A 19743-nucleotide genomic window follows, 5' to 3' on the forward strand; every position below is an offset into this window, starting at 1 on the left:
CAGGGCAAGAATAAAGATGCAGATGTAGAGAACGGACTTGAGGACACAGGGTGGGGGGCGAAGGGGAAGCTGGGATGAAGTGAGAGAGTAGCATTGACGTATATATACACTACCAAATGTAAAACAGGTAGCTAGTGGGAAGCTGCTGCATAACACAGGGAGATCAACTCGATGATGGGTGGTGACTTAGAGAGTTGAGATAGGAGGGGTGGGAGGGAGGGGATATGGGGATATATGTATAAATACAACTGATTCACTTTGTTGTACAGCAAAAGCTGGCACAACAGTGTAAAGCAATTATATTCCAATAAAGAGCTATAAAAAAAAGAATAAGGCACTAGCTATTCTTATTACAAATATGGGCTTTGTGGAGTCAATGGCACTATGAAAATATTCAGAAGAGGTAAAGGAAGACAAAACACAACATGTATTTTTTCATGGGCTAAGTCACCTCAAATCTTGGAACTAAATAAACACATCAATTTATTTAAAGTACCAGATTAATATCAGAAATCATTTTTGTATGTTTCTAATACAAAAAAAATTATTTTTTCCCTTCTGAGATACATAGTTTTACAACCTTCATAGTTCAGAGGATCTTGCCTTTTAATTTTTCTTGACCTATGTGTTTTTTATTACTCAATTCGAATTTGTAGCCACAAAACTCATGTGAACTAACACAGATCGTGTAGTTTAATTCTTTTTAATGGTTTAGTAATATGTGATTAATGAAATGGTTTCATAAGGTAAACCTGAAACATACAGTACGTCACTTTCAGAAAATATTTAAGACTTTCTATATTTGCTAATGGAACTCTTGATTCTGTCTGACTTCCCTACAGTTGATTTTCCTTTGCCTCATTTTTCTGATTTGTTCATTTATTTTAGCTATATTTGCTGCATGAATAAGCTGCTGTAAAAATCTAAGTTAGAACAAATGGTAGGACTGTTAACTCGTTAATTGATTTCCAAAGTATTTTATACTTCCCCCTCCCCTCTTTATTTTTTTCTTATTTTAGCCCCATGAGACTGACTTTATTTTTTTTTTAAGAACTTTTATTGAGATATAATTGGCATACTCCTCCTCCCCCCTTTAAAGGTCATACTTCACTTTATTGCTTGTGACCAGACAACAATCTTCAAGACTTGGTGTGTGTGCATGTGTATATATATACATATATTTACACACACATCACAGTAACAGGAATGTTTGTTAATATCTTGTGTTAAATGTCCTTTCTGCTTAGAAAAATACTGTAATATAATAATTTCCAAACTGTTCAGAAATTCATTGTCAAATTGATTTTACTTTGTTTCTGTTATCATTATAGGCAAAATGGGTTTCCCATCAACAGTTATGAAAACTGCTGGAACACTAAAACCATGCTTTTGAAAGGATAACTTTTAATTTATTTTTACATACCGTTACTTCAACAGAGGAGAGCATTCTCACTATCATTTCTCTAAATAACTGATAAAATTAGGACTATGGATTTGATATTTAAAATTCCTACTTATTTTAGTGTGGGAGGGAGAAAACAGTGATTTTTTTTTCATGTATCTAATTCTTAATCCTTATTAATCTTAAAGATTATAAGACTATGCAGGAATTTTAGATTCCAGAATATTACTATCTGAAGATAATATACAGATTGATAATTTTAATTAACTTAAAGCTTTCCTTATATAATGGAATAAAATATTTTCTAATTATGTTCTTTTAAGAAAAAATTGTAATAAAAAATTTATACTAACTAAAGCATCAACAGAAAAATTTAATTTCCATAAATAGGTATACATTTGCAAATGACGACTCTCTGAAGAATTATTCAGGTGTTTATTTTTTTTCTTTCTATAGATTGACCCAACATTAGCAAAGCATCGAGAACAGCTGGTCATTGAAGTTGGACGGAAACTAGACAAAGCTCGGATGATTCGTTTTGAGGAACGAACTGGATATTTTTCCTCAACTGATTTGGGTAGAACTGCCAGCCACTACTATATTAAATACAGCACTATTGAGGTATTATACTGAGGAGAACAAATAGAATAATATATTTGTTTTTAGATGCAAATACTTTCTAGACTTCAAAATATAGCGTTAATGCAAAATAACTAAAGTTACTAATAGAACAAAATGCATTTAACTTTTATGAATTCAGCAGCATACACTCAGTAAAGAAAAGAAAAAGAATAGGAGTTTAAATATTCAGGACCCTCTTGCCATTCTGTTCAATGAGTATATCCCAAGTAGTAGACGCACCCAAGCCTAAAACCATTGAGCGTATTGATGAGGCCTACGGGATGAATACCTGAATGATGAAAAGTGGGGGCTGATGGCTTAATGATATCCATGAGTAAAAAGTTGAAAAAATAATTGCAAGTTATTGAGAAACACTGACTAAAAAGAATTATAAAAACTAAGTATCAGGGCACTGAGCTGTGCTATTTGGGTAATTTAAGAGATTTTTCAAAGATAATTTTTAACTACACAATTGTATCCTTGCATGTTGCCTTTTAATGTAATCTTATGTAAGGTAGGGTGCCACTATAATATCTACATTTTAAAGTGTACATACTTGTCTTCATGTGTATTTATATACCTATGTATGTACCTTCACATGTTAGTACATGGGAGAACTTAACACCGATTACCTGTGAGGAGAGGACTTAGATTTGAAGAAAGGGAGATGGATTAAGGTGAACTTTTACTCTTTTCTCCTTCTGTAGAGAGAAAGTTGGAATTTTTTAATGTTCACTTTTATTTTTGTTCTTAAAATTGATTTTAAATGAAAAAGTAATAGAGATCAGTAAGGTGAAATTTCTTCAGAAATATGAACACCAAGGCCTATGTGAAATCTAAGTTTTGTACTTATTTAACATGTGCTTATTATGCATATAACATGTTTCAGAAAACATTTTCAAATGCATAATAGCTTTTCCTTATCTTGCCCCACATAAATCTTATGTTTGTATAGCACTTTAGGTTTCTTCAAAGTCTTTTAACATATTATCTTACAACCATGATCTGGTAGTTCCTCAACTCAAAACATTTTCCCTAGCCCTCTGCTGCATCCATCCCCTACTCACATCCACTCATTTTGTCCATTAAGTTACCTTTCTCATTTGTCCACCAGGTAGTGTGTTGCTGCCGAACTACATCTTAAGCCTGTTTTGTTTGCAGCTCTTTTTCAGGAACTCTAGCCTTTTCTTCAGCTTTGTTTTTATTCTGAGTTTTTTTCTTTCCAGTTTCCTGAATTTCTGTATGCCCTTACTAGCAATGTTATGATATATTTTCCAGAATCTTTAGGTTACATATTTATAGTTATTCCTCTCTGAATTTTATGTGATATATGATCAGCTTAAAGTTGGTGAAATGGTGCAGATTTCCATATGCCCATGCTGAAAACGAGCCAAGACCAGGATGTTATGCTGAACATTGTTTTAGATATCTAATGTAGTTTTCATTAGCTGATTTTATTGATCTTTTTGCTTCTAAAGGTCTTCTCTAGCTAATTATGTTTTGGGAATGTTTTTTAATCTTTGATAAATATGACAATGTTTAAAATGATAATTTTGGAACAGTATGCTACAGACATTATAACTGCATATTCTAGGGCTCAGATGTTCTTTTAGAATGTGTGATTTATAGTCACATTTTTAATTTAAAATTTTTTACTGGACCTTCTATTTTAATCAAATATAACACTTACTTTGGTAGACCTTCAATGAACTCTTTGATGCTCACAAAACAGAAAGTGATATTTTTGCTATAGTCTCCAAAGCTGAAGAATTTGATCAAATCAAGGTAAGACTACTTGAAGTTTGAATCAAATGCATATATCACATATGTGTTTATTCATTTATAAATGTTCATAATTAGTTGTTATTTCTAATACAATATAAACTGTATGACACTTCACATTTTGAGTACCAGCAGTGTTCTTCCATTTATCAACAATGTCCACTATCCTAGATTTTTTTGATAGTATGTCATACCTGACATCATTCTTTGCTCTCTACTGCAAATCAGACATAATTTAAGTAGGTTTTGCAATAATAAAACTATCAGAGAATATAGTGTGTAGATTTTGGTTTATTTGCAATATAAGGTTCACTGAAGAAAATATAAAGGACATGCATGATTCAAACGTAGATGTGAATATTTCTGTACCCGTATTGTAATTTAATCTTGTTAACAGTGAAAACTTTAATACTTTGAATCATAACACTTCACAGCTTCAAGCTATGAATGTGTTATACCATATAAAAATACATAACTGTAATGAATGCGTTTGGAGATAATTCAAGTTTGCCCTAATCCATTTGGGCAGAGGTTTTACTCTGGTCAAATAAAAAATGAAATCTCGTCAGTTGAAGGATGGTGAGGTCCAAAGACTTAATTTTTGTGACATATTGAATTTTTATATGTCAATGGCAATTTTAATATTGGTGATGAATAATAAAATGTAATCATATCAGCATCAAGATAGTTTTTCATTGTATTTTATTAGCTACCTATGAAAAAATTGCTATTATTTTAGTATACAAAAGGAAAATCTTGTTATCACAAATGGAAACTTTTAGAAAACATGCAATGTGGTTTAATTTCAATATAAAAAATTTAAATAAATCAGCCCAAATAATCCTATAAAAATATTGATTCTTCCAGGTGAGAGAAGAGGAAATAGAGGAGTTAGATGCCTTATTAAACAACTTCTGTGAACTCTCAGCTCCTGGAGGTGTAGAGAACAGTTATGGGAAAATAAACATCCTACTTCAAACTTACATCAGCCGAGGGGAGGTAGACAGTTTCTCCCTTATATCAGATTCTGCATATGTTGCACAGGTAAGAATATTACTCCCTTTGTATTTTCTCTTCCTTGGTTACTTTTAGAGATTCAAGGAATTAAGTCATGCTATACTGTCAATGTATTGCATTATGACATGCTGTCATATTGCCATTTTATCTTAGAACTGGTTCTATTTAATTTGTACATCTTTTACGCAGTCTGTGCTATTAGATCAGGAACAGGGGTGGGATTTAGTGGTTGGTTTGGCTTTTCTTGATGTTGCTGTTATTTACATTTTAGAGTTTAAAAATATCAATATGTGAATTTTTTCTGTTTTAAATGATAAAGTTCATTTCTTTTATTTAAAAAAGGCAATAATACAAGAGTATTTTATGCAAAAAGAAAAGATTGTGGGACCTTTCTAGCTTTCCCCAGATGTTAGAAATATAAACAATTGTTTTTAACCATTAAACGAGGCTTAATAAATATACCTCATACCATATATTCAGTATGATGTATCTTTTATAAAAAAAGTAATCTTTCTTTCCTACTGTTGATACTTACAAATTGAGTACCGAAAGAAAATTAATCCTTAAATTACAGCTCATTCACTGTTTAAGTTTTTTAAATTACCATAGTATAAAATGTTATAATATTTATGTTTTTATATTCAAGCCCTCATGTGATACAAGCTAGATTTTGTTTGCAGTATTTACCTTTCAAATGAGAGGTTTCCCTTCTAGGCATACTTTTTCTAAAAATATTTTTTATTTATCAAGAATACTTTTTAATTATTTTTACTGAGAAATGCCTCCTCTAGGTTAAGGAGAAATGAAAGGTTAATCTTATTTTAAATATAGAAAGTATTCCGGTACGTATTTTGTGTTTGCAATTTTGTTCAAAGACTTAATATAGAAAGAGTGTGTTTGTGTTAAATGAATTATTATTAACAGCTGGGAATACCCCAGAGTGCTTTGAAATAACTGTAAACATGAAGTATTTACAAACATAAACCAAGATATATTGGTAAACAAGTTGAACGAATGCATAATTTAATCAAGGTAACCAAGAAACCAGGTGATGATTGCATATAATACATAAAGTAAATGTGGATGTGGAAAAAACATTTTTTTTTTCCCATTTTGGAACACATATATTTCTGCCATAGAAAAATACATATATTCTCAAAAGCCTAAGGCCTTTATAAGGAACCATTGTTTTTAAAGTCTTTTAGCTGTTTTTCTGAAAAATAATATGATATTGCCATTTTATCTAATGGTTTTATATTGAAATAGTTAATGATTTAACTAAAAGGTAAAGCTTTACTGGGTTCTGGATGAATAGTCGGGCCACACTTCTGCTTGATTCAAGATTATGATGATATCGTCAGAGACTGATTTACAAATTGTTTTACAATACATAACTTACGGTTTCTTCGTGATTGGTGCCCGGAAAGGAGTCAGTCTCAGAAGATTGAGGGTATATCTCAAAGAATCCTTTAAAAAAAAAAAAATAGCTGTTACGGGTTTATCATTCTTGAATATGTTAGATAAATTATTGTTGTTTGGGGGGGAGGGGGTTTGTTTTGTTTTGTGTGGTTTTTGTGTTTTGTTTCTTTTTAACTTAAGCCATCCGTAGTTCCATGAGCACTATCTCAGCTCTGTAAAATGGTACTTTCTTCTGTACTTCTGAAAGTTGATTCTTTCAGCCCTTAAGATAAACCCTTAGCTCAGACATTCTATGGTTTTCTAAGGGGGCCTTGCATTTATCTTCTACATGTTAGAGATTTTGATCGTTATTCCCACCCCGTTTATATCGTTCCAGATTACAATGTCCTGTTTGTATCTTCTCACGTGGGATTTCTCCTTCCTTTTCTTTTAGCTTTTAGGGAACAACTATAGGTTCCGAAATACAAAAACATACTTTCAAACACAGTTGAGAAAATTAGCCTGGCAATTTTTTTAGAAGAGCAGCGGGGTGTGCTGGAGGAAGACCTCTTTGATAGCTATAATAGTCAGTATTCATTTCATTTATCGTTTTCTGGGCCTAATAAGAGCCATCATGTCGATTTTCAGTCCTCATACTTCTGAATGCCATTTGGTCTTAAATTCCTAACACTGAAACACAGTAGTTGAATTTATCAAAAAATGAGTAAGACTTTTTATATAAAATGTAAAACCAAAGCCCTTAACTCTTATAGTCATTTTTCACCTCGTCATTTCAAACTGGATCATCTGTTTGCTGTTTAAAATCTTACTCTCTTTCCATCTCTTTCTATGATTTTGATCAGATTTAGCATTCTTCATTTTCAAACACAGATGTCATTAGATATTGTAAGGTGTCTCTAAACTCATTATTTTAAAAATAATCTTCCATAAAACAATCTGCAAAGTTAATGATAGAGGGAAGGAGGCAAAACAAATGGAAATGAACTGCAAAACAAATGGAAATGTGAAAAAAGGCTTCAATCATTGTAACCGCTATATGTCTATTAAAGTTAACCTCAGATCACTGAATTTACAATCCCAGAGTTGTTTTGCATTGTTTAGATCTGCCTTTCAATAGATACTCTGACACCAACTCTCCTCGTCAAATTATTAACCTTACCAAACTTTAGTATCTTCATCTGTAAAATCATAGTATCAAGACCAGTCAAATGCAGTTGTCATAAAAATTAAATGAGATAATATATGTAAAGCAGTGAGCACATTGCTTGGTTTATACAGGAGCCATTAATACAGATAGTTGCACTCATCAATATTTCTTTGTTGCCCCTCTCTCACTAATTGTTCTCTCTGACTAGATCCCAAAGTCTTCCTTATTTCTCTAAATAGCTTTATAAATTTAATCCTTCTGCTATATACCAAGGGCACCCTTGGCTGTCTCTTAGATTCTAAATGGCCTCAGCAGCCTCCTAAATACTTTGCATGCTTTTTGTCTCTTCCTACTTCAATCCTGTTTAGAGGGTGTGAGGTGGAGCTTCCTAAGGACTGGGAAATAAAGCTACTCTTGGAGAGTTACACAGGATAACATCCATACATAAAGGATGCGATTATTCTTCTGTAGAAGCAATGAAGATAACTCGGGTTATATGAGTTTAGATGTTGACCACAATTAAAGGATGCAGCTTGACATACTTTTGAAAAACTGAGTCTGAATAATAACTCTGTTGACAAATTTAGAATTACATTGGACCTAACCACCAGTCCCCCTTTCCATTCTTCAGAATGCAGCTAGAATTGTCCGTGCTCTTTTTGAAATTGCTCTGAGGAAACGTTGGCCTGCCATGACCTACAGGCTCCTGCATCTTAGTAAAGTCATCGACAAGAGGCTTTGGGGTTGGGCTAGCCCTTTGAGACAATTTTCAGTTTTACCACCACACATTCTGACAAGATTAGAAGAAAAAAACCTTACTGTGGATAAACTGAAAGACATGAGGAAAGATGAAATAGGTAAGAAGGAAGCAAAAATGTTTTAATGTACTGTTTCGTGCAATTAAAATATTTCACTTGATTAAAAAAAAAGTATTTTGAGTTTTCACATGACTAAAGATAAACTTTTACGGTTTTTATGGAATTTCTTTTTCATTGATCTAAACTTAGGCAAAAGTCTCTCTAAATTTTATGAAGTTACTCAGTAGAATTAGCAGTTAAAATGGAGTGTAGATTGTCACACTCTCATTTTACAGATAGAAGCTTAGCTACAAATGATGAGAATTAGTCATTGAGGCTCATTCTCAATTTATTTCTTAATATTTAATTCATTTCATCATCCTTTGTTATGTGTTTCAGCAGTATTACAGCAAAAAAAGTATGTCAACATTAAACTCTACATCTCCTCAGTTTCTAAATGAGCTTCATCGTCACACACATATAGATCTTTAAACACAGTTGGTGTCAGTGTGTAAATAGCATTTGGTCTTCTGTGTTTATTACGTCATATTGAAAAGTTATCCCTACTTACATTGCCGTGTACCTTAACATTCTATTGGGCAAACATTGATTAGGTAATATTTCAGATCCTGAGTGGAATGGACATTACACATGAAGAGAGTCAGGCTGAGGAAAAACAGAGGGACCTGGCAAAAAGGTCCATAGATGTGAAGAGAGGCTGAGATAGTTATTTCCCTTGTGTAATAAGAATACTCTGAGATGGAATGGAAATGGGAATTATCGATAAAAACAGAGAGAAATTGAGCCTATGAACTAGGAAGTTGAGATTACTCGCATTGGGTAACATAAATATGTATTAAAAGAAGGAATTTCACTTTGGTTTCCAACTTTGGTGAACATAAACATTTTGATTTACTTGTAAACGTGCTTTTAAAAAATTATATTATGAAACGCCAAGACATACAAGAAATATTGACACTATAAAATATCGTCTATTCACCCTTAGTCGCTTGGACTGGAGTCGGAAGATGCTCATAGTCAGTCGCATCTGCTCGCCACCCTCACCCCCACCCTGGTGCCTCCATGTAGTCTGTATTTCAGGATTTGATAATTTTTGAAAATATGTATGTATAAGCGGCTAATTTTGGGCTAGATTGGCCAAATTTTATATTTTTATCTTTGTTTTCTGGAAATGGGTATGGATAGGTTTACTTGTGTTTGATTAGTAAAGCATTTTCCATCACGGTTATAGAGTTCTGAAATAGGCCTTGAAGAAATTAATGGCTGTTTTCACAAAATACTGAATATTTCTGTAATGTGTCTTAAACTGACTAGGAGAAAAGTGCAACTGTTTATACTAGTTTAAACACTGTCAAGTCTCAGCAATTTTAAGAACCCTATTAATAGCTGAAAAAAACCTTGATACTGGTTTTTAGAGCTATGAATTGCTAATTCAAGTTAACTGTTACAAAATAGTCAAACTTGCCAGGTCAAGAATGTCAACTATTCTACATAGCAAATCATAAAACGAGCAATAAAAGCACCTTCTCTGAAGTCCCATTTACAAGTCAGATTATATTGCTTTTTTTCTGTCTGGACACATTTCTTCTAAGGGATGTTCTCCCTACAGGTCACATTCTGCACCATGTGAATATTGGGCTCAAGGTCAAACAGTGTGTTCATCAGATTCCTTCTGTCACAATGGAAGCATCCATTCAGCCCATTACGCGGACTGTGCTCCGAGTGACGCTCAGCATCTGTCCTGATTTCACTTGGAATGATCAGGTAGAAATGGAGAATACCTGAATCTACATTCAGAAAAGTGTCTGTACTGCAGGTTCAACTACAGCTCCTTACATCTGTCCTCAAGGCGTATAGAGAATCCTTTAGAAAGAATATACTTTGAAGAATCATTTAAAACGTTGTGTCAGTAGTAGTATTTACTCTCATCCTCAAAATAAAACATGTGGTATAAATAAAACATGTGGTATGATATATTAATAGTCAACCCCTTCAGTGAGACCTCTTCAGAACGTTTTAGGAAACGTAAAATTTCACATTGAACAGTGGTTTAGTGGATATTCAGCTCCATAGGGGCTTTGCTTAATTCTGTCTTCTTTCATTTTCCTCTGTATGATCTTCTGTTTTTCCTTCTCTACTTATTTTGTCATTTTAACCTACTCAAAATGCAAGATTCTTCTTTTAAAATCCTTCTCAAACTACCATTCACTTTACCATTAGACTTGTAGAAAGAGTAATCTGCATTTTTCTCCTGGTCACCTGTTTCCTGCTGAGATTGCTTCTTCAGTGATCACCAAAGACTGACTGATGGCCATAATAAATGGCTTTTCCTTAGTTATTTTCTTTACTTCTCTGAACATTCAGTCCTGTACATTGTCTTTGAAAATGTCCTCCTTTGGCTCCCATCACTTTTCTGTTTCTGTTTTTACCCCTGCTTCTGTTCTTTCTTCCAGACCTTAGTAGTTACTATATATATATATGAAAATCCACTCTGATCTGCTTATTATTCAATAAATAAATCTTAAGGTCTGTCTTTGCACCACTTACTGAGCAAAGAGTACACTAGAAAAGAGATTGTAGATACAGGCAAGTAAGTGTCAGTCCTTTCTTTCAAGAAGCCAGTGGGGGGAAGACAAGTAAATCAGTAAATGTAGTGTAGCAATGTTTACTTTACTGGTAATTGTAAAGTTCTAGTTAAGTGTAAGTAAATATCTTCTGTATTACCTGACATTAGCACGTCTTTAAAGTGAATGCATTTTATTCTGCAGTGTGCTCAAAAAATACCCAACCATAGTCCTAACCCAAACCTCCCATTGGTCTTAAAGTGTCCTAACCATTCATTCCTTCGGTTTCCTCATCTGTAAACATTATTATTATCTGTAATTATTATTATAATAATATCTTTCTTGCAGAATTTCTGTGAGGACAAGATGATATAAAATTATATTTAATCTTTTTATAAATGTGGAATTTTACTTAAAATATGAAATTACAGTTAGCCATAAACTCATTTCAAGTTTTTATATTTTCAAATGCATAAAAGTTTTATGGTTTATCACCCTGTTTTCTTGTATCAAGAGCCATAGTAGGAATTTCCTGGCAGTCCAGTGGTTAGGACTCTGTGCTTCCACTGTTGGGGGCCTGGGTTTGATCCCTGGTCAGGGAACCGAGATCCCTCAAGCCACCCGGTGTGGCCAGAAAAATAAAAAGATCCATAATAAATCTCCTACAATTTGTTTTAATTCGTTAATAGAAAGGAGTACTTAATTGTTTTCTTAGTTGCTTCTATCAGTCAGAATGCTGTTGGCTGCAAGAATAGCAAATATGACTTGTCTCAAACTGACTTAAGCAAAAGAAGATATGTCATCTTACATAATGATAGGTCCACAGATAGAACAGGCCCTGAAGATGATTGAGTCTTCTGTTTAATGATACTATTCCAGACCCAGGATCTTTCCATCTTTTTGCTCTGCTGATATTGTTGCCTACTTCCCAAATGTTTTCATGCTTTTTTTGTTCACATTTAACAGAGAGAGGGAAAAATACCACCCCACCTCCCCACCCTACCCACTTCAGCAGCCCAGAGCATGGACCAGAAGACCTTTTCTTCAGCCTAATTGGGCCATATTGGGCACATGCCTATCCCTCACCACAAGCTGTTGTAAGGGGATACCATAAGCTGATTAGTGCATGCTAACTAAAATTATCCTGGAAGGTGGGGTTACCTTCTGAATTATATGAGAGAGAGATGAGTACTGAACAAGACTAGGCTTTGTTAGGAATTAAAAAAAGAAAGAGAAATGAGTACACAAAATACAGTATATCTACCCAACAGAATATTATTTGTTAATAAGAAGGAATGAAGCCATGCTAGGACATGAGTGACAGCGTTATGGTAGGTGAAAGAAGCCAGTCACACAAGACCACATATTATATGATTCCATTTATATGAAATGTCCCAAATAGGCATATCTATAGAGAAAGAAAGTAGATTGTGGTTGTCAAGGGTTGGAGATTGGGAGGATGGGGGAAGATAGGTAGGGTACAAGGTTTCTTTTTGGGATGATGAAAATGTCCTAAAATTAGATTATGAAGATGGTCATAAAACTTCATAAATGTATTAATACTATTGAACTGTATACTTTAAATGAGTAAACGTTGCTATATAAATTACATATCAATAAATCTGTTTAAAAGAGAGAGAGGAATGGGTTCTGGGAGTGCAAACAACAATATCCCTTACTTGAGTTGCAATATATAGTAATAGGATACTATTTTTCTTCTAGGTCCATGGGACAGTAGGAGAACCCTGGTGGATTTGGGTAGAAGATCCTACAAATGACCATATTTATCATTCAGAGTATTTCCTAGTTCTAAAAAAACAGGTAAATATATATGTGTGGCTCTATCCCTATTATGTTGCTGTCATTAAGAAGAAAATATAAACTAAATAATTTCTGTTTTTACCTATTTGTCTATAATTTATTTATTATTGTTTATATTTCTCTTTGGTTTTAAAAGAAAATAGTGATTAAATGTTATGGTATTCATATAGTCAACATGATTTTCATTTGAGAAATTGAATTGTAACCTTTCTAATGACATGGCTTCCAGAAGGGTGGAATGTATCAAATGGGTGGGATAAATAATATTTTTAAAAATTAAGTAACTTTAGGTGTTTCATAAGCACAGTACTAAAGAATATCGAAGCACATTGTATAAAAGATATCTTTATTAAATTCTCTATAAATTTCAAGAGAAAGACTCAGTTTGATGAAAGCTGTCTTTATTTGTGATGCTTCATTCCTAATTCTCTTTTTATCAAAGAGAAAGCAAGTTAGCTTTAGGCTTGAGTGGACACCCATAGGATTTTATTGCAGTATTTTATCTTCATTGCACTTGTGTTCATGATTATATCTTCTCTTTCTGTCAAGTGTTCTGTTATTCCACTTATGGTAGTGAATGAATTTAGAGGAAAATGTTAAATAAATAACTTGGTAAAAATTATGAAGTTAAGTACTTGAATGAATGAAGTTTGAGAAATTCTGATACTGAGTCAGATTGGTAACCTGTTAATGTATGATGATATGCATGTGTAAATAATATAAATTAAATATATGTTTTTCCTTCTGTAATATCAGGTATCCTCAGAAGCGAACCACCTACAAGTTTCTGAAGTATCTGAATATCTGTTATTTAGAAATCTTAAGATTTTTTTTTTATCTTTATTACATATTGCTATTAACACCATTGTTTTTACAGGAGACTAATAAGGCCTTTATGCTACTAGAATAGCCATATTCATTTTAGACTTTATTTCACATTAGGTCATTAGTAAAGAAGCTCAACTACTAGTGTTTACAATCCCTATTTTTGAGCCTTTGCCTTCTCAATACTACATCCGAGCAGTGTCTGATCGATGGTTAGGAGCTGAGGCTGTGTGCGTTATCAACTTTCAACATCTGATTCTACCAGAGAGACATCCTCCCCATACAGGTACCATGGAATAGTCACTTGAATCATTGGTTTTCCAAAATTGTTTTACTTCATGTTGAAAAGTGTGTATGCTTTAAAGTTGCCTGAATCTGAATAAAAATCCAACTTATTTGTCAATATTGTTTGAAAAGAGACTTTTTCAAAATCAAATCAAATGGCAGGCCTTAATTTTTTTTTTTAATTTGAGATCCAAAAACATTAAACTAAGCCTAGTTCAATTCCTATAGTCTAACAAGCATGGGACTCACTGTTTCTGTATTCCTGGGCCTTGATTTCTATTTTTACATTATAATTTCTCCACATCTTCCTTTTTCATTGCAAGTATTGTCATTTAACCTGTGCTCTCAATGAAACTTTTGGGATATCCTTTTTTTCCTTGCATTTATTACTGTTAAACTTATTTCTAGTATGTTAATTTAATTAAAGTGAATTGTAGGGTGTTTTCCTCCATATAGTATGCTTCTACACCAGACAGTGCTAATACTAAGGAGTCAGTTATGCTATCACTACAGAATGGATTCACGTATACTTCAAATCAGTTTGTGTCTTACAAGCAACATATACTCTTTATACTGGTTCTTTTCTTCCACACTAACATTCTAAAAGGGTGTGTAGAGATCTGCAGTATCATGTAACAGTGTTTTCCATTGTGATAGTTGACAAAAATCCATTTTAGATTTTTATAACATGATTGAGTGCCTTTCTATTTTGACTTGTTAAAGAAGCAAATTTTCGTAAATAAATGTTTACAACGATACTTTGAAGTGCCCTATAAAATATTCTATTTCAAAAATGTCTTGAGACTAATCCATTAACTAATTAGTATATTAAGTTTATTTCTTCTCATTGAGAATTCATAATGGATGAGTAAAGATTTCAAGAGGCCTTTAATTTACAGAAAAATGAAAGTCTATTTCTCTTTTCCATATACTTCTTCCAAAGACAAACTCTTTGTTTTTTCAAAATAAGAATGCTAATTTTTACTACTTTTCAGTGAACACATTATCTTACAATCCTTGGGGAAAGTAAAGTAGGCATTAATGTGACTTTAATCTGTGTCATCTTTGTACTTTGTTCATTACCTTAGCATATTTTAAAGAGAGATACTTTAGACTACAGCTTAATACTACTTTGATATCTTTACAGAGCAAAACTAAAAATCTTGTCAACCTAGACAAATAATGAGATTGCAGTATCTGCTGATCTACTCATTGAAGAGGACCTTTGTAGTTTTCTTTCATCAGATATGCTTTGTGATATCTGGAATCTCAAAATAAAATACATAAAAATATTTGGTGCTTTAATTTAAAATGTATGCTGCCAGCAGCACTACTAGGTCTCTCTGGCTGCAGTACCTGATTTTAACATGTATTAACATTATGTTTTAATACTCATTTAATCACTTTGTTGAGTGGCCAAGCACATATCACCCTATTTATATAGTTAGCTGTTTTTCTGACTGCATTTTTAAAAGCAATAAATGTACCACCATGACATATCAATTGATATTAAAAATGCATTATGTAACTTCAATGATTTCTAGTTCTGTTTCGCTCCAAGTACATACATAGGCATCCCATTGAGCTCAAACCAGCCAGGAAAAATCTTCATCTTTCACAGAAGTAAAGCATCTTAATTTAGCATTGTCCGTAAATGGCCAAGTCTTTTTTAAGAATATGTTTATGCTTTGATTAGCATTGCAAGTTAGGACTTCCTCCCTTCTTGATTTTCAGTGCTACAAAAAATATAGGAGATTGTAATCTGGTATAAGAAACAGAGTTGGTCCTCAATTGCCTATGTAATAGAGTGATACTATTTTAAAAATCAGCTTTTTCAGTTTTAAATACATTTTTGAGAAAAGAATTCTCCACACTTTCCAATTTGAAACTGTATTATGAAGATCTAACTTAAGATACAGACCACCATGTCCCCTTATTGATTTTCTTCCCTTCTTACTCAAACTTCAAATGAATAGAGTCATCCTCCATGGAATAATCCTGAGAGTAGCCAATGGACACTTTTATGGATTATAGGAAAATGACTGTCAAGTTCAAGGGTATCTAGGTATAACTTTATTTCTCTGAATCATTTTAATTTTCCCATCTCCTAGACCACTAGTCTACATAATGAGTACAGTTACATCTAGTTTCTTTCAGTGTTTTCTCAGCACAGTTCTTGTTTACCCAGTCGTGCTATGATTTAAAACTCCCACCTAAATTTCTTCTCGGAATTATTTTAAGTTCGTGTTAGTTTGCGTTGGCCAGAACAACAGTTCTCTCAACCAGTTTGTTTTGTCAGTTGTTTAATAAATGAAGAGTAATTTGTTATTAGTAACCATTCTAGTACTGAAGTTTGCAAATTGTTTCCCTTCTTCTACAGACTGGTGTAGATTTAGTTTTCTTCTAAAACATGCATATTTTCATATACCTGTCATTCAGATTACTTTCCTGATTGGAAGAGAAATGTGTCATTAGTGCTGTCTTAGAAGGAGTGCGCCCAGAAAAGTGTTCAATATGTCAATATTATAAATGTGGTAACAGGGGAAAAAAGATCTGTAACTAGTATATAAGAATTTGTTAATACTTTTTTCCCTCTAAAGAATTAAGGGTTATTATAATTTATTTCTAAGAGACAGTATTCAATATTGTGCATATTTTACCATTATTGTATGTTACCTGTTGAATCTTTTCAGAATTACTGGACCTTCAGCCTTTACCAATCACGGCTTTAGGATGTGAAGCATACGAAGCACTGTACAACTTCAGCCACTTTAACCCTGTGCAGACACAAATATTTCATACACTGTATCACACAGACTGTAATGTCCTACTTGGAGCGCCTACTGGATCAGGAAAGACTGTTGCAGCGGAATTAGCCATTTTCAGAGTCTTCAACAAGTACCCGACTTCAAAGGTCAGTTGGAAACAATCACATACTTACCTTCAATTAGAAAACATAGTTTATAATCTGTAAACTAGCCAGTTCTAAATATACTGGCAGGACTCAATGAATAGATTTACCACTCTCTTGCTGAATTTTCCAGGGGGCCCCAGATCAGTATTTAGAATAACTGGCCACAAGAAAATTTACATTAAACTTTGGAGTCCTTTAGTTAGATTTCTTGTGTACATATTGGTGCTCACATGTCCTTTTCTCATTGTAAGATATCTATAATTCATAGGCAATTTCATTGTAAGATACCTAATTCACAGTCATATTTATAAGAAATATAATGATGATTCAATCAATAAAATCCTTTGGCAATGAAGGAAATGCTAGTACATTAGCAAATACAGCTTGATTACACAAGGAAATACAGAGACAGCTTTTCTTCCACATTTCTCCAAATGGCCGTGATATCATTAGTTAATGTAAAATAATGTGGTAAGTCAAATAAGTGTTGATTTTAAGCTTTCTGGAAATGTGAAGTACTCTTACTTTAGAAACATTATTTTTTGAGAAAGCTAATTCATATGTTGTGATTAGAATTATGTGCTCTTTTCCTTATCGTTTATGATTTTAGAAATGTTTTAACTTCCTTTCTCAGTGATTTCCAGTTAGTAGCTATTCTTCCCTGCTTAGCTTTACGTTTTCCTACTCCTCAGTTTATTGAGTATTGATTCATTAGGAAACATATTAACACAACAGTAGAGCTCTCTGTTCTAAATTTGAAACACTTTATAAAGGAAGGAATTTTTTTTCAGTGAGTAGTCTGTGTGTAAGTTTGAATTATTAAAGACCAGGGGTTTTTTTTGTTTGTCTGTTTGTTTTTTAGAGGTAGAACACCTCAAATGTATAACTGGCATTGGTGTCTTCCGTAAAATCTGCATTAAAATTTTAAAAACGAGATTATTTTCAGAATTTCAAAATTAGTAACTTTTTTCATGAAAGAGTTGTAACTCAGATAACTCTTGATCATAAAAACTTTTATTTTCAGCAGAACCCTAATTTTCTCTATGTAACGTAGTCTCATAGTTTTTTTTAACATTTTTCACATTATATTAAATGACAACTTCATTATAAACTACCTAAAGAAAATACCAATGGTGCTTTTAAAAAAATATTTAAAATTTTCTTTGTCAGTATTTTTATGATGTATTATATTCATGACTTTGGATAAATGTAGTTTGAGTAAGTTAATGGCCTTTTTTCATTAATTTAAAATTTTAAGTCTTTCAGTATTATATGATACATTTTTTAAACTACACTGTTATATTTTTTTTATAAATTTATTTATTTATTTAACTTATTTATTGGCTGTGTTGGGTCTTCATTGCTGCACACGGGCTTTCTCTAGGTGCTGAGTGCGGGGGCTACTCTTCATTGTGGTGCGCAGGCTCCTCATTGTAGTGGCCTCTCTTGTGGAGCACGGGCCCCAGGTGCGTGGGCTTCAATAGTTGCAGCACCTGGGCTCAGTAGTTGTGGCTCACGGGCTCTAGAGCACAGGCTCCATAGCTGTGGCACATGGGCTTAGTTGCTCCGCGGCATGTGGAATCTTCCCAGGGCAGGGCTCGAACCCGTGTCCCCTGCATTAGCAGGCGGATTCTTTACCACTGTGCCACCTAGGAAGTCCTACACTGTTATATTTTGATAAATTTTATTGAGTTTACCTTTATTTGAAAATGATGTCACTATTTTCATGAGATCTTTTTGCACCCCCATTTTAGGCAGTATATATTGCACCCTTAAAAGCCCTAGTACGTGAAAGAATGGATGATTGGAAAGTTAGAATAGAAGAAAAACTTGGCAAAAAGTAAGTTCTTACTTTTTCAGAAGATATGCATTGAATAATCTAAAAGGATCAACAAATAAAAGACTTGCATAAAACTGTTGAATGCTTTTATATTGATTTTCATAGTCTTTTTATTTAGAGGTGTTGAAGTTAAAATGTTAAGATGTTATCAATATTCCCATTTGTTTTTAAGATTGAAAAATGTACTTTTATTTGGCAAGATAATTTTCTCAAAATTTTGAGATTCAAAAACAAAAGAAAAATAAGATATATCTCTTTATTTTTCTTTCATATTATTCAGAGTAACTTCCAGAAACCACTTAGAAGGCATTTTGCATGTAAATAATTTACCAAAAAAAGTAGAAAATCATTGAAGAACATGATTTTAAAAAAATATGTTACTGTTGACAAGGTTATTTATTATAGTATTGTTTTTAATAGCAAGATTGCATGTAATCTGAGTGACCAGGAGAGCATCACTACATAAATTACAGCACATTCACATGATGCAAAATATTGTATTAGTCTATTAAAAAAATGAACTCTTTATGTTCTGAAGAAACAGTCTTCAGAGATACTGTTAAAAAAATCTTTTTAAGTTAATTGCCCCTCTTTTGTTTTTAAAAAATGGTGAAGAATAGAAATATGTGGTTGTTTTAGAATGAGTACCGGGTGACTGGAGAATATCCATGTTACAGAGACTATTTCCTATATATTTTTTGAACCATGTGAATCTACTACCTATTCAAAATAATAAATAGAATATAAAAAAAAGAATAAAAATAAGTAAAAGCTTTGGGGACGCTATACTCAGAGGAACTAATCTTGGCTTTTTTCTGTTTTTTGAATGTCAAAACAGATATAAAAATGACTTCATAATTACCTAAAATTTGGAGGTAGCCTTCAGATTTCCCTCTTTCTCATTCGAAATCTGAGATCTCAGAATGAGGTGGCACGTATTTGCCCCAGCTTATCTTGTTTGTGACCTAATATGTTTAAATTTGCCTGTAATATCTAGAAAATTTCAACCTAAGAAAAGAAATTAAGCTTACACATGATCGTATTCTTAATGAATGCCTCCTTTTGTCTTAATAAGTTAACACTTTCCCTCATTAGAAAGGTGTTTATTCCAACATATGGAGGAGGTGTGAGTTCAACTCTATAAAATCACATAGGGCGGAGACTTTGTAAACATAATCAAAGCAAAGTTTGACACCCTTGCATATCTGCATAAAAGTTAGGTTTCAGTGATTTGCTTTTATAGATTCTTCATGTTATGGGAGGAAATCGTCTTAGAATGACTAAGAAC

General features: G+C 32.9%; 1 protein-coding gene across 2 annotated transcripts in view; it reads left to right on the plus strand.

Annotated features, from left to right (window-relative positions):
• The window catches only part of ASCC3 (activating signal cointegrator 1 complex subunit 3), a 330464-nt gene that overhangs the window by 207409 nt on the left and 103312 nt on the right, over positions 1-19743 (plus strand). For both annotated transcript variants that reach the window (XM_057737877.1, XM_057737879.1), the window contains 9 exons: positions 1859-2023; positions 3722-3808; positions 4673-4849; positions 8020-8245; positions 9816-9970; positions 12493-12591; positions 13534-13702; positions 16395-16615; positions 18370-18455. In XM_057737877.1, the coding sequence (XP_057593860.1) occupies positions 1859-2023; positions 3722-3808; positions 4673-4849; positions 8020-8245; positions 9816-9970; positions 12493-12591; positions 13534-13702; positions 16395-16615; positions 18370-18455 (1385 nt within the window). The remainder of the gene's footprint in view (positions 1-1858; positions 2024-3721; positions 3809-4672; positions 4850-8019; positions 8246-9815; positions 9971-12492; positions 12592-13533; positions 13703-16394; positions 16616-18369; positions 18456-19743) is intronic.

The sequence above is a fragment of the Hippopotamus amphibius genome, chromosome 6 (genome assembly GCF_030028045.1).
Source record: "Hippopotamus amphibius kiboko isolate mHipAmp2 chromosome 6, mHipAmp2.hap2, whole genome shotgun sequence".
NCBI classification, from domain to species: Eukaryota; Metazoa; Chordata; class Mammalia; order Artiodactyla; family Hippopotamidae; genus Hippopotamus; species Hippopotamus amphibius.